The 27,107-nt window shown below is 40.7% G+C and overlaps 1 protein-coding gene and 1 long non-coding RNA gene across 3 annotated transcripts in view; one reads left to right on the top strand and one right to left on the bottom strand.

The window, feature by feature from the left end:
• KIF19 (kinesin family member 19) overlaps positions 1 to 27,107 on the top strand; it is a 63,997-nt gene that overhangs the window by 27,920 nt on the left and 8,970 nt on the right. For both annotated transcript variants that reach the window (XM_075216831.1, XM_075216832.1), the window contains 12 exons: positions 4,458 to 4,583; positions 6,341 to 6,535; positions 13,038 to 13,184; positions 13,361 to 13,483; positions 13,576 to 13,732; positions 15,731 to 15,905; positions 17,109 to 17,307; positions 18,032 to 18,302; positions 18,866 to 18,987; positions 22,678 to 22,847; positions 23,596 to 23,701; positions 26,022 to 26,109. In XM_075216831.1, the coding sequence (XP_075072932.1) occupies positions 4,458 to 4,583; positions 6,341 to 6,535; positions 13,038 to 13,184; positions 13,361 to 13,483; positions 13,576 to 13,732; positions 15,731 to 15,905; positions 17,109 to 17,307; positions 18,032 to 18,302; positions 18,866 to 18,987; positions 22,678 to 22,847; positions 23,596 to 23,701; positions 26,022 to 26,109 (1,879 nt within the window). The remainder of the gene's footprint in view (positions 1 to 4,457; positions 4,584 to 6,340; positions 6,536 to 13,037; positions 13,185 to 13,360; positions 13,484 to 13,575; positions 13,733 to 15,730; positions 15,906 to 17,108; positions 17,308 to 18,031; positions 18,303 to 18,865; positions 18,988 to 22,677; positions 22,848 to 23,595; positions 23,702 to 26,021; positions 26,110 to 27,107) is intronic.
• On the bottom strand, positions 13,371 to 18,680 carry LOC142161318 (uncharacterized). The gene is made up of 3 exons (XR_012693376.1): positions 18,547 to 18,680; positions 13,563 to 13,638; positions 13,371 to 13,454 (listed from the first exon to the last, which is right to left on the bottom strand). It is a non-coding gene; the product is annotated as an uncharacterized LOC142161318 (long non-coding RNA).

Below are 27,107 nucleotides of genomic sequence, written 5' to 3'. Positions count from 1 at the left end.
GAATTTAATTTTGGAGGGCTGGAATGTCCACACAGCATTCTGGGGCATTAAATGGCTTACATTGTCGGCCTTTAAATTGCCTTCGAATATAAAATGATACAGTCATTGGCTAATCCTCAGCAGATTTTCCCTCCAGGGGTCAATCCTAAATCTTTCTCCCAATGGACAAAACAGAATATTTTGTTTCTTTCCGATATTGTCCCAATGGGTTTTTCCACGACCTTTGCTGATCTCCGTGAGCGCTTCCATCTCTCGTCCTCCGTGTTTTATCAATACCTACAAATTCGGCACATTTTCTCCACCTTAATAGACCCTCGTGCTCCTCACAATCCCTCCCCCCTAGAAACCTTCTGTAAAAACAAAACGTCTTCTAAAGGCTTAATATCCACTTTCTATTCTCTACTAATGAGTCACAATTTGCCTGACAAGGAGGCTCATGAGCTCCGCTGGGAGGGGGCGATGGCTGAATCTTTGGATCCTGAGGAATGGACGGAGATTCGCGAGGCAGTCACCAAATCCTCAATCTGTACACAGATAAAAGAAAATTCTTACAAACACTTATTCCGTTGGTATTTAGTCCCATCCAAACTGAAAACAATCTATCCGACAACCTCTGACCTGTGCTGGCATAACTGTGGCCAGCGTGGCTCCTTGTCCCACATCTGGTGGAACTGCCCAAAAATCATCCCCTTGTGGAAGGAAGTAGCTGACCTTATTTATAAAGTAACTAATTTAACATCTCCCTTCCATCTATCTTACTTTCTCCTCCCTCGACTACCTCCTGACACCCACAAAATTATTTGGTTACTCCTGGGCCATATCCTGACCGCAGCTAGATGCTTAATAGCCAAGAAATGGAAACAATCAGAGAGCCCTTCTGTTTCGGAACTAATCCAAAGTGTTTGGTATATATATATATATATAACCTACAGCACATGACTAGTATAGTTAATGATCACCCTTACAAATTTCTCTCCACATGGCATAGGTGGCAGGATTACTTCACCGCTACACATTCCTCTTCTTAAAAAATGAAAATATAGATACTTCAGTAATTGCTTGAGCTGAGTCTCGCTAGGTCCTCTTTTCCCTTCCTTCTTCTTTGTTCTTCCTTCTAACACCCCCCCCCCCCCCCCCGCCCCCCCACATTCCGCCTCCTCTCTGTTTTCTACTTCTGTTATTTCCTCTTCCTCTCCCCGTCCATTTTCCGTTCATGGTACTCCGGATATCTCATAACCATAATACTTTTGATTCTCGTTTACCCGTATGTTACAAATCTTGAGGACCACTCCGTCTGTGGTGGTTCTGAGTTTTATAACTTACCTGTATTATAAACTCTCGATGGTAATACTGTTATGAGTTGTATGATCATATCATATGCTGTACCATTTCTTTTTGACAAAAATTTGAATAAAAATATATTTTAAAAAATAAATAAAATGATAGTCATATGAATCTAGTATGTTCTGTGGGCAGTGGGATTGTATATGTGTCTTGCACTTGCTACATGAACAGTGTATATTTACACTGTTCCTAATGTAATGTACTTTATTGGCAAACATGGTTTCCCACATGGTAGTCTCTGTGTATCCGATTTATCGCAGTGAACACTCATCTCCATAGCTTGTAAGGTTCATAACATCCCTTCTGGTGACTCTTCCTGCTCCTCATGTTTCACCAGAAGCCCTGATAACACTTACTGCTGGCGTGGCTGCACCATCTATGGAGCAGGGCAGATAATCTCCATGGTGACAGATAGAGGCTTTACAGGCGTTGAGGAACCTAAAAGGTGGTGATTGTGTGGTCTGTGTCTTATATGCTCACTCTGGTGAAATATACAAACATGCAGCCAGGAAACAACAAATTAGTGTGTGAGGATTGATTTAAATAATTGAGATCCTGTTACCACAGTAGTGTTATTTGTCTAGCCATTATAAGATTGTTTTTGCTGAAGAAATAAATAAAGTGCTGTATATATGTAAAGCACAGGCATTTGTCTATATGTCTTGTGGAGCCCTTAGTACCAAGTAAATAAAATGGTGCTCTCAAGTGAATCCTGCACAAGGACTTTAGCCTAGGTAGAGGGGTGACATTATTACTTATTATTACCATTTATTTTTATACTGCCAGCTTCCACGTTTTACAATTGGGAATAAACACTGTAACAGAACTGGGTATTAACAGACAGATAAGAGGACCTTACAGTCTATAGGTGACATCGCAGAGTTATTTTTTGTGTTCTTTATGAATAGGTAAGAGATCTGAGGGCCAATTTATGAAAGGGTAACAAGCAATTTTTGCAGGGTCCTATATATATAGGTGATTACCACCAGCAAGAACAGCTTTTGCATTGGTGACCCTAATTATGAAATATTGTAGCAGTACTTGCACCGCTGTGATACCTGTTCCAAAGGTGTAAGATGCAAATGTCAGTCCCCATGGCAACATTTTTTTTTTTGCAGAGGAGGGAATAGAACTGAAATGCCCAAATTGGGCATCGTTGCACTTGAGCCTTCCCCTGCTCATGCTCAGAATTGTATTAGTGGACCAGTATTGCTGGGACCCTCATCACCAGGTATTTATTCCAGCAATCCCAGTATCTATGTTAGCGTTCCAGGTATCTGTTCCAGCAATCATCATCATCACCACCATTTATTTATACAGCGCCACTAATTCCGCAGCGCTGTACAGAGAACTCACTCACTTCAGTCCCTGCCCCAATGGGGCTTACAGTCTAAGCGGCCCAAGTATTACTCTCGGTATCTGCATCAATGTTCCTGCATTCTTGGTATACTTCTGATTTCGGTTCCTGCACTACCTGCCATTCTCGCCTAGTATTTGTAGGGAAGGCCGTGACTCTGCGTGATGTTAGCAGTTAAGATCATAGTTCCTTGCGGGGCTTCCTGACCTACACCATTTTAGACCGCGTCTACATTGTGGGTAGTGTTAAATCAGGCAGATAGATCCGCTGCACTTCTGACCGTTTGTAACAGCCAATGAGATGCGTTGGAGTGAGGGCATTCCTTTCAAGGTCTGGTGTGCCCCTAGTTTTGTAGAGCAGTGCAAACAGACACTTTCAGTTTGTGGAGCATGTTTATTGAAATGAGAATAAGGCATGTTTATAGGGACATTCCTTCTGTGCAGTGGGGTACATGGACATTTCAGTTCCACAAAAGGACTTTTACGCCATATTTTTCCTGCCAGAGATCAGATACTTTTCATGAGTCCAGTTTTGTTTCATTTTGTCAGAGAAGGGCATTTTTAGGCGCGCTATGCTCACTGTAAAACAATGCTGTCCTGGGAGTAAATGTATTATGCTCTAATTTTTGAAAATCATCGATATTCGGCGACTTTGACAGCAAAATTTAAAACAGCAATGTGTTTACAGGCAAGTTTTGCCTATAAACCAGGGACGGCTATTTGGGTCGGGGGGTAGGCCGGCCGGCCGCCCCCCGATGCAAAATGCATCATTTCCACCCGCGGCCGCATCTGATGATACCAGATGCGACCGCGTCAGCACACCGGCGGCCGCATCACATGACGGGATGCGGCCGCGTCATCAATGACGCGGCCGCATCCCCTGTCATACGATGCGGCCGTCTGTGTGTCCCCCGGGCTTCCCTCTCCCAGCCCGCGCCTGATTTAAACACATTGCTGTTTTAAATTTTGCTGTCAAAGTCGCCAAATATCTGCAATTTGTAAAAATCAGAGCATAATACATTTACCCTGATGTCCCATTCTCATAAATAATTTAAGCCACAAATGAAGCTAAACCAAATTATTTTAGGAGAACAACTGAACCTTTTTCTTCATGAAAAGGATGATTGTAAAGTGATTCTAAGGAGGTTGGACTTTAATGTGACGTTTCCACTTTTGCACTGTACGCCTCCTGAGATTTTTCCGCCTCATTTCACACCTGGGGCTAGATTTACTAAGCTGCGGGTTTGAAAAAGTGGGGATGTTGCTTATAGCAACCAATCAGATTCTAGCTTTAATTTATTTAGTACTTTCTACAAAATGACAGCTAGAATCTAATTGGTTGCTATAGGCAACATCCCCACTTTTTCAAACCCGCAGCTTAGTAAATCTAGCCCCTAGACGCCTTTCTAGTTTGCAGTGGTGTCTCCTGATAGTGGGGAGTAGCTGTGCACCTTGATGCCGCAGGGCCGTTAATCATGGTGACCAGGTGCAAAACAAAAGTGGTTTCATCTTCTCATGGAGTGTATTATGTGAATGAGGTCCAGGCAGCCAATCTGTGGGCTGAACCAATATACATGAATATAGCCTATTAATTCACTAGGAACCAGTGATATCACTGAGGGTTGGAGCTAGACAGGAGGTGTAATAACATAAGCTGAACTTATATCCAGGTGGCAGCCATGTTATATGCTCTAATCATACAGCTGCAGGCAGGGTAGCTTCTCCATCCAGTCAAACATCTCTTGTTTACCTCACAGATCTACAATGAAATGATCCGGGACTTACTGAACCCAGCACTGGGCTACCTGGACCTGCGGGAGGACTCAAAGGGAGTAATCCAAGTAGCTGGGATTACAGAGGTGTCTACCATCAACGCCAAAGAGGTACTATGATAGCGCTTAATGATGGGGTTTTCTTTACAGTATCCGTATTGTCTACAAGGAGGTTTACACAATACTTACACACATACACACAACGAGATAAGATTGTGTAGTTTTATATATTCAATTTCTGTGCTAGTCATAATCACTGTCGTCAATGGGATGTCCAGATTAAATCTAATTTCTAAGCCTAAACCCCCTTCTCCAATTGTAAAGCTGTGTGGTTCCCATGTTCTGTTTGTCTGTGATCCCACTAGTTGGAGGATAGGGACCAGGCTGGAAGATTAGCTTTACACTGGAGTTTAACTGTAAGAATGTGAATAGGACTAAAAGAGAAATTAAATAATGGCATAGAAAATGTACTAATCATAGGAGCTTGATTTGATCATTGAAGGAACATTCATAAAATATATGTAAAGCTTCCCCAGTATATAAGATCAGTGGTCACAGTACTGTATCTGCACTAATAAAGTAGGAGGTAGAAACAACCAGGTCACAACCAAGAATTGATGTTCTGTTAAGCAGCCCTCGGGACTTGTCCCCATGGTCATCTGAAGGCCTTAGGTATTTCACTAGGTTAATTTTAATTTATTCCAGTTTGCAGTAAATAGGAAGCTTAAGTCATAGAGATGAAAGTGCAACTTTGTGAAAAAAAAAACAATAAACCAAGTGTGGCCCATAATTTGGAACAGTTATCAGGTAATCTTATGGATTCTAGGGCGGCCTTCATCAAGGTCTGAGAACCAGGGATCACGTACATCTGAGCATGTCAGGCCTTATCTTGATTTTTGCAGAGTTAAACTACATAATCCCACTTGTGTCTATCTTTACTGCGCCATATTCTCCCCTTCACCCCCTATTTTCCCTGGTTTACCCCCAGTGTTTTCCTGTTAATCTTTATTTCCAAGTCCTTTCCAACTTGGGTATTGATAGCTGTAAATGTTAGCCAATAGAACATGTATCTGTGGATATTGATATTCTGTTTTGTTTTAAATTTATATGAAGCTTAGTAGTTAAAAAAACTATAAATACAATTCTAAATACTTGTTAATCATAAGGCCACCACTTGAGATGCAAATGAAGGGGAGGAGGGGGAAGCAGGAGGATGAGCTGTGCGAGGACAAGCTCTCAGTGCTCAAATCTGGGCTGGGTCCCAAGACTGGTTACTGCCACTAGCACCTGATTACTGATAGGATCCTGCCTATATAATTCACCCCATCCCCACCTTGTGTCCTTAAACAGCTTGCTGGCAGTGGAGCAACACATTCTAATGGGTAGAAGGTGGGTCACCATTTGTGAAACAGCGGTTCAGGTTAAGCAGGAGACTTGAAACACTCGGGCTGTTGTGTAAGCTGAGGTTTTATAGTGGCGCCAGTATAATTAAGTTCCAAAATATATATATGAGTTAATGCAATGGACAACTGCACATTGTATTGCAGAATTCTTCAATTTTGTATTCCTGTTTCCTGCAAGTTTGCTCACAGTAGTAATGTAAAACACTTCTACTCCAGCTGTCAGTAGCAATGGAATACATCTTTAATTTTATTGTTAAGACTCAGAAATTATTGTTTTACGTCTCTTATGTTTTTCTGTATTATTATTATTATTATTATTATTGTTATTAGAATTCTTGTTTCAATAAAAATCTGTAGAACTATAAAGTGTAAATACATTCTGCTTATTCATATGGTATTGATATATAGGATTATACGTTTAAGCCCGTGCAGCCACAGAAGAACTCATCTCTTTGTGTCCTTTAGATCATGCAGCTGCTAATGAAAGGGAACAAGCAAAGGACGCAAGAACCCACCGCAGCCAATAAAACCTCCTCACGCTCTCACGCCATCCTCCAAGTCACTGTTAGGCAGAAGAATCGCATCAAGAACATCACACAGGAGGTCCGTGTGGGGCGGCTCTTCATGATAGACCTGGCTGGATCTGAGAGGGCTTCCCAGGTACAAGTATACAAAAGAAACCCTGAACTCCCATTGTGCCTAATAAAGGACCCATTACAAGAGAATATGGGTTAGAATGCTGTGGAAGAGAACAATGCTGCTGATTAAGGCTCTAGTTTTTATATTTTTCCAAACAACGACCCTGAGAGACAGGACACTTGGCCTTGAGCTTCCTCTAACCCCAGTTCCACTCTCAGTTCTATTGTGTCGTGTTATTCCTAAAATGTTCGTGAACCATCAGTAAAATCTCTGAAAAATGTAAAATAAGTAATATTGTTAACCCACAGCAACAGAGGTGCATCTTTGTGTTGGGAAGCCCTCCCCTCTCCTGGGGCCTGATTCATTAAGGATCTTAACTTGAGAAACTTCTTATTTCAGTCTCCTGGACAAAACCATGTTACAGTGCAAGGGGTGCAAATTAGCATTCTGTTTTGCACATAAGTTAAATACTGACGGTTTTTTCATGTAGCACACAAATATCAACTTTAAATTTCAGTGTACAAATAAGCTATCAAGTATTTGTGTGCTACATTAAAAAACAGTCAGTATTTAACTTATGTGCAAAACAGAATGCTAATTTGCACACCTTGCATTGTAACATGGTTTTGTCCAGGAGACTGAAATAAGAAGTTTCTCAAGTTAAGATCCTTAATGAATCAGGCCCCTGGTCTTTAGCCTAGAAGAAGGGGTGCTGCTGTAGAACTCATCCAATGGAGTTCTGCAATGATTAGTGACAGCTGGAGACTAAACGCAGAGTTGATGTCTCTATTGCGATCACCAACACCCCCTTCTGGTCTGAAGATAGTAAGAGAGGTGGGCAATGCATGCTATGTAGATGCATGTTGTGTCCTCTGTTGCTGCAGGGTACAAATAAGGCCAGATAAGCCAGGGCCATATTTATTGATTTTTACAAAAGGTTTTTGGACGGATAATTGATTTAACCAATTTTCTAATATTGAAATTGAATACACAACAATAATGACAAGAAGATTACAAGTAAATAATATAAATAAAGTAATAAATAAAATAAAACACACACAATAGTTTACATATACACTTAGGGGCTTATAAAGAGTTGGAGACATTTGCACCACTAGTGTAAGAAAGAAAAGACGCATTTGTTCAGTTGAATGCATTTCACAATGTGTCCACTAGCATATGTAACTGGTGCATACATATGTACTATGAAACTGTTATCTTTTCCTTTAAAAATCAAATGGGAATCTTCTTCCAAATGTAAATCTAAAATAAGTAATGTGAATAGATGGCTGTAACTTCATATAACATAGCAGTCACACTAAGGAACTAAGTTCTTTCACATAGAGTGAGTAAATCCCAAATCAGCCAATCAGAAGTCAGTGTTGATGATCGCCATCATGTGTTTGTGTAAGAAGGGAGGAAAGGAAATCCTAAATTAAGTTAATTAATTATTTTTATCTCAGAAGTGACAAACACCTGCTTTGGCTTGAAAGCCTGGCAGGAGGTCGTTTCCCTGTTAGCATGTAACGACCCCCTGCCAGTCGTTACATGACAGGATGGACCTTTTATGCCACCCTGTCTGTTGTATTGCTGGGGACCGGCTTGGCTTGCCTTGCCACCGTCCCCTTTTCTATATCCCAAATGCGTCCTCTAAACGCAGTAGGAGCGGCCTGCTGCCGCCACCACTAGGCTCCTACACCGACTCCTAGAACCATGTCCTTCTGGGTAACTCTTGCTGCTAGGGTACCCCCTTGCTGGGCACCTGGCTGGTACTCTTGACCTCTTGCCTTCAGATCAGGGTTGCTGTGGATGTATCCTCCTTGCCTATCACACTGGCCAGAGCTGCAGGGTAGCGGGCAGAGCATTGGTACTGGATGCAGAGTTCCAACCAAAGAACTGCTGGATAATGGATTAGATTGGTCTAATCTGTAGGTCACAGAAATTACAGCAGGTAAGTTGGCATCAAAGCAGGCACTTGAAGCCATGATGTTTATTAGCTCAAGTGTCTTAATAAGGACAGTTACATACACTAGTTTAAGGTACTAGTGATCTCCAGAAGTACTGCTGGAATAATGGGCAGCACGGTGGCTTAGTGGTTAGCACTTTTGCCTCACAACAGATCAATTCCCAACCATGGTCTTATCTGTGTGGAGTTTGTATATTCTACCTGTGTTTGCTTGGGTTACCTCCTGGTGCTCCGGTTTCCTCCCACACTCCAAAAACATGCTAGTAGGTTAATTGACTATCAAATTGACCCGTGTGTGGGTGTTAGAGAATCTAGACTGTAAGCTCCATTGGGACAGGGACTGATGTGAGTGAGTTCTCTGTACGGCGTTAGTGGCGCTATATAAATAATGATGAAGATCTGACTGCTGTACTGGCAACAAATTTAGATGCAATTAGATGCAATTACAGAGTTACAATCTCTGTACTAAAGTAATAATAGCTTCAGGTTCTGTAAAAGCATTTTAAGCACTTTGTTATATATCATCCCTGACCATGAAAAGACTTTACTGAATTTGTTCTCTGTTTATCCATAACAAGGGCCTTCAAGGCTTTTAATGAACCTGCAATTTTATTTGAAACCTGATGCCTAGTTCAGGACAAAGAGACTTTCACTGCATAGCTTCTACCAGTCAGCAGAGTATTGTAATTTAGAGTAGGAGACAGCGCCATCTGGTGGGCATTCATTTGAATTGAGTGCATGTTTGCCCTTGTCTGAATAAAGGTGATTTACGAACTGCAACAAATGCGAGAGTTCAGTACATTTCTATTTGCACAAATCCAACTAATTGTCCACCTTGTAAATAACAAAGAGAATGCCAACAGCACACCTTAATTCCAGATATTGGAACTGTTCTCATAAATTAGTTTGTGACCTTCTGCAGGTTTGTGAATCTGCCTGAAAATGTGCATGATGAAAGAGTATAAGTACAACCTCAAAGTCCAGCCAACTACCATGTTAGGACTACCTTCAAAAAGATTAGCCTCAGTTACATTGAAACGTAGAAACATAGAGGCAGATTCAATTAGCCGTGATGTTCCTCAGAACATCGCCATAATCATCATTGCACTTTTACCGTTACTACTTTAGAAATATCCACACAATTTTTCTCGCACCTGTGTGAGGCACAAGGAAAAATAAGAGGATGTTTCTATAAAAATATCAGCCGCGAACTGTCTCCGGGATGGTCACGAGACACTTTGCAGCTAATTGAATTCCCATAGAATTTGACAGCAGATAAGAAGCACTCAGACGAGCTCAGGGAGGACAGAAACCTCCCGTGGAGCAGAAGGTTCTGCCCATCCAGTCTGCCCATTTTTTAACTTATGGTAACCTCCAACCCTTTTTAATCCTTATTTCTTTGTTAGTAATTCCTTATGTCTATCCCAAGCATGTTTAAATTGCTCTACTGTATTAGCCTCTACCACCTCTGATAGGAGGGTATTCCACTTATCTACTACCCTTTCTGTGAAGTAGTTTTCCCCCACATTTCCTCTGAACCTTCTTCCCTCCAGTTTCAGTGCATGTCCTCATGTACTAATACTTCTCTTCCTTTATAGAATATTTCCCTCCTGTACGTTGCTAAAAACATTTGATATATTTGAAAGATTCCATCATGACCCCCACCCACCCCTCCCCCATGTTCCCTGCTCCAAACTATACATAGTAAGATCTTTTAGTCTTTCCGGGTAAGTTTTGTGCTGTTGTGCACCATTTTAGTTGCCCTTCTTTGTACAGTCTATAATGTATTTATATCCTTCTGGAGATATGGCCTCCAGAACTGAACACAGTATTCTGGATGAGGCCGTACCAATGACCTATACAGTGGTATTATTATTTATTTATTTCTGCTACTGATCCCTCTCCCTATGCAGCCAAGCATCTATTACCTCTCCTTTTAATGCAATTTAGTGATGCCCTGCTAGTTCCTCTTCCTGACCAGATGTTCTATATATCACCCCAGTACAAAGAATAGCCTTTTTCCCTGTTTTCTTGGTCACCCAAAGGGCCTCAGTTTTTTCTTCAATACTTTGTATTAAAGTAGTATTTATGCTTTCTTTTCACATACATTGCTACCCCATCTCCAATTCTTCCCACTCTGTCCATCCTAAATAAAGTATATCCTGGTATAGCTATGACCCAGTCATGATTTTCTTTGCACCATGACTCTGTAGTAGCCTCAATATCCAGATTATCTTTTGTCATTATTGCAAATTGGTTCTGTGATTTTGTTTCCTAAGTTTTAGAATTTGTACACATAGCTCTAAGAGCTTTGTTTGTGCGTCTCCTATTCCTAGCTATGTTCATCTCGCTGCCTATGAACATAGCTTTGTCTTCTGTTGCTGTAGATATGTTTTCTGTTCCATTATCCTGCAGAAACAATACCTCTTATTTGGGGGAGCAGATTGTTTGTTTGTTTTATTCCTGTTTAGTTTAATGCCCCCTTCTGCTAGTTATGTCCTAAATAATCATGATAGTGAGTGGACTCAGGACTGTCGTTATTACATGTGTCACCTTTATGTGCTTCCCTGTATAAATTGTGCCTGGAAGGTTGCATTAAATGTATAGGCCGAGGCCTGTTCTCCGCCACCTTCAAGGACGTTTAAAAGAACATTATTTTCCTCTGGGAGAAAAATGCTTTGTAGCCCTCTACTAACCTGTGAACACCTGCCCAAAAAACACTGCCTTCGAAAAACTTGTCTTGCTAAATGAACTCAATGCTTTGCATATAGATGCATGGGTAACATACATCCTGACATTTCAAAACCTAAAATCTGGACACAAATAAGCCTGACCCACATCCCAGAGGTATGGAGTAGGTGTATTTATGTGCCTATCCCACACAGAACACAACGATGTGCCTAACGACTCTCATCAGAAGATGCTACATTTTGCTTCCCCCACAGACTCCCCAAAATAGATAAGATTCCCCATGGAAACGGATGCATTTGCACAAAAATAGGCACATAATGTCCCAAACAGTGCAGGACCGCACCTTTGCACTTACATTGACACTTAATGACTCTGTTCTGTTTACATAGGTATTATGCGTTACTTGTAATCTTTTTGCTGTCATATGCACCTTACATTTTACAGTGTGTACTTTTGCTATTCTTATGTGATCTTTCTGGCCCATATTGAATAAATTCTAACCTATATGGAAATGTAATGTTCCCTATGTTACTACAAATTAGCTGTATAAACCTAAGAAGTGATCCTTCAGTGAAAACATTATTTTTGCTAATTTCTCTTCATTAATAATGTTGAGTACTGTGATTTCTGTTACTCTGCGACTCCATAAACACTAATGACACTAGCATTACAGTACACAGGGTACCCTGAAAGTCACAGAAATAATTGTTAATACCAAGTACTATCTGTTTTTGAACAATACATCTATTTGCTTTTTATGTAATTATTCATCAGAGTGCCTTGGTACAAGTTATGTTTACACTTCGTGCTGCTCTAGGTCACTGTGAATTAATAACTAATAACTTATTAAATGTGCATTCAATATGCTCATGCTGTGTCAAACATTGGTTTTGATTGTGTAAATAATCAGTTACCACATACAATGTTTGTGTAGCGTGCTCCACGCACAGGTACACCTGTCCCATGGCAAAGAGTAACTGGGAATTGTGTTAAATGTTGGCAAGAATGTAACAGTAGACCTTTTACAGGCAGGTAAACTGCAGCTTAGACAGTATTTGGCAACAACTTCAAGATGGGCAGGATTTTGCTGAAGCGCCATGTATACTTTTTAAGATTGGAGGCTGCACAACAATACAGAAAATGAACTATTGTAGATACTAGAAAACAAAGAAAGTGATTACTATTGTCAGAGGTTAAAAAAAAAAACTTGCCTCAAAATACTGCTACTATGGCAGTATACGTAGTCACTCAAATCAGTGAATTTCATTGAAAAATTGTAACGTACAGTGTATTGGTCGAAGTGGAAATTTATTAGTGGCGCTATTGAAAATGTAAGTGAATGGAATTTAATAATTTTACAATGAAAACAGTAGGAGAAGTAGCGGGACGGTATACCACTGTATACCAGAGGGGGCAATCTGCTTGCGGACGCACACTAAGTACATGTGCCAGGGGGCCAAGATGCAGACGGAGAGAGGAGTGGCCAGACACATGAACCTAGTGTGCGGCCGCAAGCAGCTTGTCCCTGGTAGGAGTGAAGGGGGAGGAGTTGAGCTCATCAATCAGAGTTACTGTGCCCCCCCTCGCCCCAAGAGAATGTCTAGATCTGCCCCTGATACCACCCCACATCCACCACTGCGCAGTGAGCAAAGTATAAATGACTAAATAAACAAAGCAGTGCTGGCACTCAAGGGAATTTAATACTAAATATTTCCATCTGAATTGCAACATATTACTTATGTTTATAGTTTAGTTCCTCTTGAAGGTTTACAGAATTCACATGAGCAATAGTGAATATTTCACAATTTGATAATCTTTCACATTGAAGTACATCTATATTTGAACTATCGTTTCCTTGTAATGCAGACTCAGAACCGAGGTCAGCGCATGAAGGAGGGAGCTCACATCAACCGCTCATTGTTGGCACTAGGGAACTGCATCAACGCCCTGAGTGACAGAGGAGGCAATAAGTATGTCAACTACAGAGACAGCAAACTGACAAGACTTCTAAAGGTACAGTACAAGTTTATAACACCCCCATCAACAGTGCTTTCTACCCTCCCGCTTTGTAGTCCATCCATGGCAAAGATTTGGGATTTTAGAAACCATTATAGATCTTTCCCATCCGTACCAATGCTCCATTTCTATGGTATCTTCAGCCTCTCACTTGCATCTGTTTTCTTCACCAGGACTCTTTGGGTGGAAACAGCCGCACTGTGATGATTGCTCACATCAGTCCCGCCAGCAGTGCCTTTGAGGAGTCACGAAACACTCTTGCCTATGCTGACCGTGCCAAAAACATCAAGACTCGGGTACGTAAATGGTGGGGATGTATGTAACAACATTCTCTCAATTACCGAGTACATATAAATGATTTCTTCCCTCACTCACTTTTTGTCTCTAGGTTAAACGGAATCTCCTCAATGTCTCCTATCACATCGCCCAGTACACCAGTATCATCTCAGACCTGAGGAACGAGATACAAAGACTCAAGGAGAAGATTGACGAACAGGGGTTAAAGCAAATGAGGAGTGAAAGGGGCGATATTCGTAACATTCAGGGTAACTCCAGTTTAGCAGGTTACAGTACCTAAGGCCTGTAATGTGCACAGCAGTATGTAAGCATTATCAGTTTCGTCATTGTGAAATCACAATTAATTAACATTTCAGTTCATTCAGAAACATATATGGCAGTGTCTGCATTGGTTGGATACTTAGGGGCAAATCCAAGATTATATTTACAATAGAGAAAAACTAGGTACATGACTACGACAGCAACATTCGGTGTCCGCATAATAGTTTTATGCTAATTGTATTTTTTTCATACTTATCTCTGCTACCAAACATCATGGAGGAGGTGATGCTTGGTAAAGGGAGGTAAGCACATTTTCTAAATTATAGTGTAGAGTTTAGGGTAGCATCAAAATATGGTTCTGACTAATCATCATTTCTGTATCTAAATTAAAAAATATACGGTATATCTTTATATATGAGCTCTATGTGTAACTGGCTTTAAACTAGTTGTTGCATTTATTAATTGGTGCAGTAAATTGTAAGTGTGACTACCATTTGTGCAGTAAGGATCACGTTTCAAGGATTATATATTCCATTAGTATTATTTAAGGAAATGCTGCTTTTCATGCACATTGGGGTATATTTACTAAACTGCGAGTTTGAAAAAGTGGAGATGTTGCCTATAGCAACCAATCAGACTTTAGCTGTCATTTTGTAGAATGCACTAAATAAATGATAACTAGAATCTGATTGGTTGCTATAGGCACATCTCCACTTTTTCAAACCCGCAGTTTAGTAAATACACCCCATTGTCTGGGGAAAGTTTGAAAGATTTTGATTGGTTGTGAGACGTTAAGCGGACCTCCCACAAGTGGTGTTATGATTTTATTGGTATTATCGTTTTTGGTTTTTTTTGAGGAATGTTACATTTATGGGAGACATAATCCCACTTTTAACAGTTTTAACAAGTAGAGTAAAGGACAAATTCAATTGTTCATTATTGAATAAATCATGCAGTGTCATATATTTCAAGGACACACTCCAGTTAATGAATATTTAATAAATATATAATATATATTTTTGTATTTGAAATAAATATATTCATTTTAAAACTATACCATCTTTCACTTTTTTTAAATTTCTGTAATATAAAAACCAGTGCCACTACAAAAACAACAATTGACTAAATAACAGAAGTTCGATGCTGGAAGCAAAACATTTCTTTTTCTTTTCTACCAGAGCATTCACAAATTCATTTTTTTTCCTTTATGAATATAATGGTGTTTAGAAAATTTGCAGCAGTTTTTTTTAACTGTTAAATCATCACTTTTGGGAGTATCTTCAAATCAGTGATATGTCGTCCTCTCTGGACTGAACACTCACCCTTTTTAAATCTTCTCCAGGCATCTGTTGGCAAAAGGGATTGTAAAACTTATTGGCCCACATAGAAACCACAAGACACAAAGTTCTAAATAGTAGAAGACAATTACTTATATTTAAAAAATACAAGCACATGGGGGCACTTCCATGGTGCATTGCAAAAAAAATAAAATGTATTCATATAAAACATAGACACACGTACCGAAATGAAAAGAATATAAGCATATAGATATAACACACGTCTGCGGGCTATGGTCATTTCTCGTAATTTCGTTACGTGTGTCTATGTTTTATATGAATACATTTTATTTTTTGTATTGCACCATGGAAGTGCCCCCATTTGCTTGTATATTTTAGCTGTTGTAGTTGTCCCATGGAGACCGGGATTTTAAAGGGGATGCCGGGCAGACTCGAGTCTGCTGGTGCCTCAATTATATTGTGAGAGGAGTTTGGAAGCAAGAACTCGGCTAAGATCATTGGAATGCTTGGAACTTGTGCCCCTAGTATTAGGTATCAGACAGCTCTCAGACTATACATCTGTGCGTTCTGTGTAACTAATTATATTAACTAATTATATTTATTATTATTTTTCTAATGATGGAGTTTCAGACTTCTTCTCCTCTATCCCAGCGATCCTAACTCCTCTAGTTCTCTCTTCACATCCAGCCGAGGTCCAGCTTCATACCTCTCCCTTTGACCGGCATGAGATGGACCAGCTAAGGGAGCAGCTTATAAGGGCCTTCCGAGAGCAGATGGACATCCGGAGGCAGCTAATGGAGCTGGAGAACAACCACATGGAAATACAGATGGAAACTTCCCACCACTTCCTCGTCATTGCGGAGTAGGTGGACCATGACGGTTTTGGAGTGCTGCCATAACTACTGTGTAACGTGTACATGTTACCTACACACAGGGAAAGCAGCTATTATGAACTCTACTCTAGCATTAGCATGGATCCATCCACAAAACAGCTGCTTTCACTGTGTGTAAGTGACAGGTGAACTTTAAAAGAGATGCTCAGAGTCATCAATTTTCTTTTCGTGCAGTGCTTAGAGCACCCAATATAAGAAATATAATTCTGGCTCATTATAGTTAGCAACAACTTAGATAATAGTAAATAACACTGTAAAACATGCTGCCAGCACCTGAAGACACCAGCTGGGTGTGTTTAGCAGCACCCCACTAAAATTTGTCACATGCATGCAATCTAGCATGCATACAATCTAGTATCCAGCAGCTTAAGGCCCATGACCCAGCACTCAAGCAATCCAAGGGTTAACACAGTACATGCAATTGGTGCTTTGATTTGTGCCTTGTGCATAAAACATCTTAAAATAGAACAAATTCGTTTTTTTGAATCTTAGATGGGTTTAGTTCCATCTAAAACTATTTGACAGGCACAATTTACATTAAATTTACTTCAGTAGATGATCAAATTTTTAATAAATATTGACTCAGTACATAATGTTCATAGGATGCACAGGGTAAGGCTGGAAAATGGTAATTCATCATCATCACCATTTATTTATATAGCGCCACTGATTCCGCAGCGCTGTACAGAGAACTTACATCAGTCCCTACCCCATTGGAGCTTACAGTCTAAATTCCCTAACATACTCATAGACACACAGCAAGACAGACTAGGATCATTTTGATAACAGCCAATTAACCTACTAGTATATTTTTGGAGTAGACTAATGCAGTCACCCAGTGTCAGCCGTCCTCTTTTTACAGATGGTGGCCAGCACTGGTTGATGTCTTTCAGTGCTGCATCTAACATGCTCATCATTGCCTATGTCGTGTATGCTAAGGCTTGGTAGCTGTCCACAGCACTTTACAAGCTCAGTCAAGCAGTCATGTGACTGCCCCACATAGGTTTAGAAGAGAATATAGTCAGAGCCATGCTTGCCCTGCAGAAGGGCATTGCTACTGGTCCATTATTGATTGCTGAACTTCCACATAATAACATTTATGCCCATGGTCCACCAACCTGCTGCCAGCTCTCCCATGAGTATACTTTGTGTTGGTTTTTATTTTGTTGTAGCTGGGAGCAAGAAAAAACACGTCAAGTCCGTAAGTGGAGAGAAGAACTGAGGAAAGAATCATATGGCAAAGACGATAGCGAGAAGGATTCGGACACTGGAGATGACCAATCTGACACCATGGAGCCCCCAGAAGTGACCACAGCCAGAGAGAACATCCACGCATTGGTCGGAGACCAGAACAAACTGCGCCGTCAAAAGGTAGCAATAGGAGAATGACGCTTTTACATTTTTAAGTAATGAAGAGAGCTGATTCATATTATTAATATTAAGGAGAATATGAACCCTGTGTAATATTATTTAGATGAATTAGAAATTCCTACTACTAAGGCAAAATCTGACTGGAACAGATGTAATTTTTTAACAGGCGAGTAAGCCCTGATGCATGATGACTGCATTGGCCTAAGTGTGCGGTCATAGGATGCAGCAAGTTGGATGTATGAAGGTCGTTTCATATAGAGGTGCATTTGTCACCACGATATTACCACATAATTTTGACAGAAGAGTGACATCACTAATCTGTGCTGTTGGGGAACTCTGCTCCTTCCAGTAACTAACTCTCAGTCTGTGGCTATCTACTTACTTCCATTCGCCCCCTTGCAGCCCTGTCATTAAAACAATCACAGAAGTGGACAGGTCACTGCCTTCCACATGATCAACAGACTCATCTCATCTCCTGAAAAACTCTGTTGCTATGAACATTCTTATCTGATTGGGTAGTGGTGGTTCTGGCTTCACCCTCTTCGAAACTGGCTACACACAGACATGCAGGAGATTAAGTCTAATCCTAAGCAGATGCACCTTAAAAAATAAACACTATCTTATAATGACCAGTAAATATGCAATAATGGAAAGAATATACAGTGCATTGCCACGTGATATTATGGATCTCACTACTTTCATCATGTCTTGTTCTTATTTTTAGCTGGAATTGGAGAAGCGATTTAAGGAAATTCGGCAACGAGCACGGAGGCTGGAAGAGATTTTACCAAAACGAATCAGCTCAGAAGAGCAGAGGGAAGTCTTAAGCCTTCTATGTAAAGTGCATGAACTGGAGATTGAAAATACTGAGATGCAGTCCCACGCCTTGCTGAAGGACAACATGATCCGGCAGAAGAACTACATGGTGCAGAAATTTGAGCAACATCGCTGTCTCTGTGATGAGATCATCAAGCAGCAGAGGCGGATTATCACTGGTACACGTAATCACCAGGGTGGATAATACCTGAATGAGGGTGAAGGGTGTTTGAGAGGAGGCAAAATTGCAGTAGGTTAAAGAGAGCGAACAAAAGGGTTAAGAAGGGAAGGATGATAATTTGTAGTATTGCGTTTGTGTGTTAGATTTGAAAGAAAAGGCTATGAAATTAAATGTGAATGTCGTTTGTAACAATATACTCTTTAGGACACAAGCATCTGTTCTCCAAATACAAAGCCCCTTACCTTGTTTAATTTTCAAGTTACATATTGCCAGGCACCTGTGAGTCATTCACTGCTCTTACTGGCTTGAGCCTTGTTCCTAGGGGAAACCATGTCCTCCTGCCTTCAGCTGAGTATACTACACTTGTCCTCTGCTGAGACATATAATTCAATAATGTTGAGTACATGATGCAATGAAGTCCTTCAGGCATGACAAAGGAGAAACTGTAGGTGGTATGTGGGTGGTCTCTACACAATCAAGACCATTTTTCATATGTCCTTAGTGGGTTGAGTTTCTCTGCTTAATGTTTCCATGTATGATGCGTGAATGAATCATTTACAGATCACAACCTGACTGTTCCGCACCACCTGGAGGACCTGTATGAACTCTACCTCCGAGAGCTGGAAGAAGGCACTTTGGCGCGCATCAGCATAATCGATAGAGCTTCAGTTATGGCCTTGAAAGTATGTACAGCAGAAGCATGATCACTTACTCAGGGACAACACTGCACGACCGATGCCAAGGGTGTCCCTTATTTCACTTATCCCAACATCAATAATTTAATTTGCATGGAGATTGCACTTTTGTAAGCATATCTAATATTAGTTATGGCAGGAACTATAATGTATTTATTAAAATGACAGTCAGCTTACATTTATCGGGAGGTGGTGTATTATTCCTATAATATTAGTTTTTTAGTTTTTGTTACATAGATAGCACATATGAGACTGGGTATACTTCTCCATGTTATGTGCTATATCTCCAAGAGCATTCGTTCATTTTCCCAATACCCTGTGCCCCTCTCCAGACTCTTTAGGGGAGCGTGATGTGTCTACAGAACAGTCCCCATAGAGGTGCGCTGAGCGGAGATCCTTAACATAATAGGCAGCAATGTGCACAGCCGGATATCGCTCCGAATTAAATCTCCCCCTCCCCTGCAGAAGGAACATTAGTCCCCTTCTTAGCTCAGTTGATGCATTTAAACCCTTCAAATTCAGCTAGACAACTTAAAGATACATTGCAGAAAATACAGCAGTATTTAGTATAAAATGAAACAACTTATATCTCTGGCGCTAATATGAAATGAACAGCTAGTGAATACTGGATACTAACGTCGGTATCAGGTGCAGCAATTCAAAAAGGAGACTATTCATGGTTATGACTCTCAGCAAATGAGAACAAACACTCATATTTACCTGCATTTTTTAATATATTTTTAATAGGATATATGTGATGCTTTATATGCTGTCCCATTATCTTTCAATGTATCTCTCATGAGGTTTTATTCAGATATTTATGTGTTATATATACACATCATACCAGGATATATACTCAATACGTGTGGTATATTTTATATCCGTTAACCAGTATTTAGTATAAATATTGTAATTGCGTACTGAAAACAAGAGAACAATCAACTAATACTATTTCAGAAATATGACAGGTCAGGAAAGACTAAGGGGGAGAGGATTGAAGAAAAATGTAAACAGTAAAAGTAAGGTAACACTAGCACTTTCAGCATTGGAAAATTGTGGCACTTTCAACACCACGGAGCAAACCATGGTATACTACAAGGGGTGCAAATACAAACTTTTTATGCGTGCAGGGCAGATTTTCCATGCACTTACATGCTGCACACACATACTGACCTAGCTTTATTTATATGCTGCAGTTTAGAGTTGTGTTAAGTCCCCCCCTACACACACACAACTCTAAATCAGATTGTGCATTTTACATTTGATCTCCTACAGCGCCAAATCTTATTTTACTTCCGGTTGCTGGCTATAGTCCCAACTCTAAATCATCCCCATTATGGGGACCACAAGTAAGCAAATTAATATCTATGTTCGTACAAAGTGTAGGAGTCTCATCAATGTTATCTTATAGTGCAGTTTCCGTTACCCAGACCCCTAAATCTTAATCAATAAGCCTTGCCAGGGAAACGGCATCCATGGTCCGTTAGTCTATAGCTTAGTAACTGATGTTGCTGGAAAACAGTGTAACATATGCTTGGAGTACTATCTCAAGATCATGGATATTAGTATTCTGTGTATTTAGGACACAGCAGACTGTGTCACTGTGATGGTTTGTGCCCCTTCTACAGTTCAAGCAAATTAAGTTTCAGACTAAAACCATACTTTTTAATTGGATCTCTATGGAAGAGGGTGTGAAGTACAACTGCGGAGGGGGGCGGTACTCCGCAAATTGCATCATTTTGGCACCGCCCCCACAACACAATGCTGCAACCATGCTGGGGCCAGAATGATGTGATTCACGTTGAATCACACCAAGGAGGAAGCGGGCAGGATGCTGGAGAATGACCAGCTTTCCTGGGGGTCAAGGAGACTTACCCGGTATTCGGGATTCTCCTGGATATTCTGGGAGAGTGAATAAAACTAAACGCCAAATTGAGACTTTAATGTGCAGGACTCAGAATACTTTACAAATGTGATATTATCCCCTTATTTCTGCAAATTTGTGCCCTTCTCTATGTGCACATGCTTGTATGGGAGCAGGTGGCCAGAAATTAACACATCATGCATGTTGTATGTAGAATGTTGAGTAGCTGCAGTAAAATGCCAGATTATATTGTGATTCAAAGCAAAGGGGCATCAAACCTATATTTGACACTCTATTTTGCTGACTAGTAATACAAATATTTTATTTAGCAAATGATATATTCTAATGAACTTCCAGGGTTGGAAACTGTGCATTCTGCAAATCACTAACTCTAACTCCTATCTGTGGTTTCCCGTTTACCTCCATTCCCCTCCTCACATCATGACACTGTACCTGTCACATGCAGCCTTGTCCTCATTAACAATCACATCGGTGGACAGGCCACTGCCTCCCACAAGATCAGCTCACTCCTCCCATGAAATAATCTGTGCTTCTGTGAGCATTCTGATGGTGTTATGTCTGCAAGTTTTTCTCCGCCCTGTAACTGGGAACACGCTGCTGAAGATGAAGAATAGAGAAACTGCTGCTCTGACTGTAGTCAAATGTACCTTGCAAAAGAAAAAGTTGTAATTAAGGAGACAATCCAAAAGTCATAGTAGGCAGTATATTCAATGGATGCTTTTATTTTTGCTTATTTTTTTATTAAAAACCACTAGTCTATAAATGTCGCAGTGAGCATCACTGAGCAGCGACATTGTAGGAGTATTGTGTATGCTGATGGTGGACGCAGAGTGTATATGCACATGATGAAACTTTGGGTCTCTGCATTTGTAAAATGAACTCCAGAGTTACCACTTCCAGGAGCCACATTTACAAATAGTATTGTATAATCTAGGCTCCCTGTTATCTTAATTAAAATGTTCAAATTAGGGTTTGGAGCCAGTTCAGTATGTCTCAGTATCTTTTGTAGAGGGATTTGAAATTTTCCCCCTATACCAGGTCTGGCCAACCTGTGGCTCTCCAAGTGTTGTAAAACTACAAGCCCCAGTATGCTTTGCCAGTAGAGAGCCAGTCAATAGCTGGCAGGGCATGTTGGGACTTGTAGTTTCAAAACACCTGGAGAGCCACAGGTTGGCCAGGTCTGCCCTAGATCATACATGCCTACACTCCTGGAATTCCCGGGAGGCTCCTGAATTTCAGGGAGTCCTCACGGATACTCGGAAGATTAGGCAAAGCTCCCACTTTTGCCGAAATTCACGGCAGTGAATAGAGGGTGCGGGGCTTAATTGTATCATTAAGCTCCACCCCCTCCATTCAATGCTGTGAATTTCGGCTTTTTATAGTGGGGGCGGAGCATGTATGCCCTAGATTGTAAGCTCTCACAAGCAGGGCATTCCCTCCATCTGTCTTCTAGTCTGCGTGCTCCCACCTCCTTGTATATTGCTTTATCACACTTGTTATGAACCTTGACTGTTCCGTCTAATGAACAGCATTATGCTTCTAGAATGTCCTGTACTTTGCCTGTTCTTCCTCTACATCTCTGTAATACTTTTTGGGCGCTTTATAAATAAATAATATTCGTATGAATTTGGGAATGTGGATTTTGTGGATCCTTTCGCTAAATATAATTTCATTTATAAGACACTAATTGTACATTGGATATAGTTGCATATTGTGATTAGCCAGTTTGTTTTGCTAGTTGATCTGTTTGTATGTCCCACAGAGTTTGAATAAAATAAATACTCTCATTACAGGATAGCCAAAACTCTCTGCCAAAGCTTCCTCAGATCACAGCGGAAGAGATCTCACAGGAGCTAGACTCCGACCAAGAGAGCGTGAGGACGTTTGGATCAGACAATCGTAATCTGAATCACAGAGAGTCCTACAGGAGAATACTTCCAAGACTTCTGTCTGAGGCAGAGAGGTGAGAAAAAAGTTGAATGAGACTTTGTTATACACATCTTGTCTATAGAATATACTTCCCTACTTTCGGCAAGTTCTGTCCGGGAGAGGGGCGCGACTGGAGGGCAGGAGGGGGCAGGGCACGGCCAAACGCAAATCGCGTAACTTTGGAAAGGCAGTTGCGGGATGTGGGAGACTTGCCTGCTCTCCCGGGAGTCCGTTAGACTGACCCGAATTTCGGGGGTCTCACGGACATTACCGGAGAGTTGGCAAGTATGTTATAGAATTGATACAAAAATAATTTTATGAAGCACACTATAATTGTGCAAGTAAAATGTGTGTACTGAATATTTATTGTAAAGTCTAATATATATTTTTTTCCATTTATTGTATTAATTAATGGTTTAAATATTTACGTTCCATTACATTGCAATGTTAAATCTGTTATTTTATTAATTTTGCTTTAATAGAACAGTTTGCTTTGGGTTTTACTGCACCTTCCAATGAAAAACAAACTTGTGTTGGTTTTAACTTATCAAGCATACAAGTTTTTTTTCTCCAAGACTATGCAAGACCTTGTCTGTAGCCCTCCTGTAAAGTACGAGTCACTTTTTGGATCTTTAAAAGACACAAATAAAATATTGGTTTCCTGACTTTATGGTACAGACAGTAGTGAATTTATGCATTGCTAACAAATCGAACAACAAACTGTTCATAGTGAGTGCAAAAGGATTTTACACCTAAACTCAACATACTCTTTTCCTCACCAGTGATACAAACAAAGTATTTAAAACCAGTCCTCGTGCTCGTCACTTTAAGAACTCCACAGTGGTGACTCCTCCTCCAATAAATATGAATGGAATGGTCAGAAAGGAGGTAAGATTCATTTTCACATCTACTATTTAGTTTGTCAAGCTGAAAACGCAATTACAAATAAATCTGTATTTTGTTATCAGCTTTAGGTTGAGTTGAGGCCACTCCAAAAAATACTGTGTACGCTGATACTCCCTCTATACCTATTGTTTTACAAAAAATGTCCTTACCGGCATACTTGCCAACTCTCCCGGAATGTCCGGGAGACTCCCGCATTTTGCGAGAGTCTCCCGGACTCCCGGGTGAGTGTGGCAATCTCCCGAATTCTGCCCACTTCACTAGGAAGTGCCCCAATTCCTAGTGAAGTGGGCAGAATTAGCTCCCAAACGCCGCGATTCCAGGTGAATTGCGGCGATTGGCCCCCACTGTCAAATGACGCGGGTGCGTCATGCCGTCACAGGGGGCGGGGCCAAAATGACGCGATTCTGGCCGCCCCACCCCCCTCACGCCCACCTCCACTGGCTGGCTCCCGGAAGAGAGCCGAAGAAAGTAGGTAAGTATGCTTACCGGTTAATAAGTAAATGCTCATTAGACCTAAACTAAACTTTGATCCAATATCAAAAGGCATCTTGCCTCAGTCACAAATATTTTAATACATAGATTGAATGCAAATTGTAAGATAGTGTAAAGCTGGGTACACACTACAGGTTTTTCATCCAATTATTGTGCCAATCACACGATAAACGACCGCTTGGTAAGATATTGCATTAGTGTGTACTCTCCCACGATCATGTTTTACCATACCAAAGCACATCATATCGTTTGATTTTATAAACTTCCTAAAAATCATGATCAGTGATGGAACGATGTTGGGCAAATGTGGTAGTGTGTATGTACTTACAACCAGCAGTGTAGGCAGATCCAGGGCCGTAACGAGGGTGGTGCGGGCGGTGCCGTCGCCCAGGGCGTAAGGCCAAGGGGGCGCAGCAGTCGCCCGCTACCTGCCTCCATACCTTCAGCCCTTAAGTTCCGCTTAAGGGCTGAAGAGAGAGAGAGAGAGATATTAACTTACAAGAGTTTGATGCTTTAGCCCTAAAGTACCGCAGTGGAACTGACAGGAAGTTCGGCATTTGGAACGCAAGTTTGCGTTCCACTGCGGAATTTAAGGGCAGAAGCACCAAGCTCTTGTAAGTTTTGTTTTTTTATTTTTTTTCTCTCTCTCTCTTCTATCTCTGTCTCTCTCTTTCTCCCTCTCTCTCTCTCTCTCTCTCTCTCTCTCTAGTTAGATCCCTTGTTTTTAAATCAAATTTGATTATATGAAGTAAATTCATAATATTTAAAGGATTTCAACTACATCTGCCACAATGTTTGTTTGACAGACAAGGATAAGACATGACAATTTTTGTCACAATATATTAAAGTAAACTTTAACCTTTAAACCTACACATACTGCAGTATTTGAGATACATTGAGGCATTATACGAATAAGACAGACAATTTAGTATCACAATTCGAATTAAGTATATGTGAACCCCCCCTTAAATTTTTGCCCAGTACAGTTTATGTAAAATAAATATATAATTTGTCCTCTAGATAAAACAACTAAACTTATGAATTTCTTCCGCAGCGCTGTACAGAGAACTCAGTCACATCAGCCCCTGCCCTATTGGGGCTTACAGTCTAAATTACCTAACACACACACACAGACCGTTTTGCTGTTCTTATTTGAGTATTAAGTGCATAAAATATTAGAATACCTATCGCCATATATTTTCTGCATACTTTAAATGGTCTTTAGGGCAGAGAGCCGGTTGTTAATTTATTGGAATCCCACCACTGTGTGTGTGTGTGTGTGTGTGTATATATATATATATATGCATATAAGAATTCTTTCAGTGAAGTGCTAGCCACACCCACACATTAGGTTGGCCACACCCACTTGTCAAATGCCACTCCCACTTAGATGGGGGGCGCGAGTGCCCTGTCTCGCCCAGGGCATTAAAATGTTTAGTTACGGCACTGGGCAGATCTCTATAGAGTGTGCAGAGTCACAATCTTTTCAGCAGATGCTTATGAGAGATGAAGATCACAGATCTGAAGGTAAATCGTGTAGGTTTGTGTCCTTCTACATTCCATCATAGAACACTTTCAAAATAAGTCACGGGACACACTGCTCTTTAAATATCTTGTATTTTACTACTCTCCACTTACAAGTAACAGCTCAGAATATAGAATTACATTTTACAGAACTGACGTCACTACTCGCCAAATATACAGATATATTTTTTACTTGTGCATTATATTCAGTATATAATATGTTCATTATTAAATAATGTCTCTTATTCTAATGTTGCTGCAACTGATGAATTTTCTGATCTCTCAGTCCTTTCCTCGTGACAATTTGGTGAGCATAAGCGGCCACATAAACTCATCTCCTGACAGCAGCGACAAAGTTGCATTAACGCGCAAAGGTAAGAGTCATCGTTTAATGTGTACTGGCCATTATTGATTAGCTTTATACATTCTTATTTGTTTCACCTGAGATGCCAAACTTTCTGTCAATAAGAACTGAAGTATATGAAGTTAATATGTGTTCATATGGTAATGCCATCAGCTGTACGTATTGTGGAACAACCGGTTGAGGGTGAATTACTGCTTTGTAAGATGGAGCTTGGTGCTCAGCCGGAAGCCCAGATTCTGGAACTAAACAGCTGGTAACACTGAGGTCCACTGGCAGCATGGAGGGGAGTTTGCTGCTCCCTGCCCAGGCTCTGATTGGAGTCAGTGTAGAAGGGGTTGAAACATGGGAGGTTGGGATCCAAAAATAGGTAACTGGGTCTCAGAGAGGTTTGCCCTGATTAGTCACGCCCCAATAAATATGCAGAATTGTCTGATATTGTGGATGTCCGTTCAGGACAAGCATTGCTCCCTCAGGATATTCTGATAGCATCCGGGTGAATGACTGCACCAGTATAGATGTAGGGACCATGGGTGTAGTGGAGGACAGACAGGAGCCGGTGGTTGGAGATTCAGTTACTAGGTAGACAGAGAGAGGACAATCTGTTGCCAGAACTGCGATTGCCAACAGTTTGCTGTCTCCAGGGTGCTCAGGTTCATCATATTGAGGATTGGCGTGATCGATTGTTGGGAGGGGTTGGGGTACCTATGAACAAGTTAGAAGCAGGTGTATGGTCTTCAAAATCGATTTCAGTGTACTAGGCTTTAAACGTAAAGGCTAATACATTGAAATACTACCAGGAGCAGGTGCTTAGGCAAGTAAATAAGTGGCTGAGAAGTTATTGTAGAAAAACCAGGGGGGGGGGGGTTCAAATGGTTTATTTTGGAACAAAGCACAAACAAAACAAAAACAAACTTGTCGCAATAAACCAGCAACAGTCACTTTTTTTTAGGGAAATTGTTTGACTATAAATAAGAAAGAAGAGGTTGAGTGTAAGAAGTAATCTGATAA

The sequence above is a fragment of the Mixophyes fleayi genome, chromosome 6, assembly GCF_038048845.1.
Source record: "Mixophyes fleayi isolate aMixFle1 chromosome 6, aMixFle1.hap1, whole genome shotgun sequence".
NCBI lineage: Eukaryota > Metazoa > Chordata > Amphibia > Anura > Limnodynastidae > Mixophyes > Mixophyes fleayi.
This window is presented reverse-complemented; position numbering and strand designations above follow the sequence as displayed.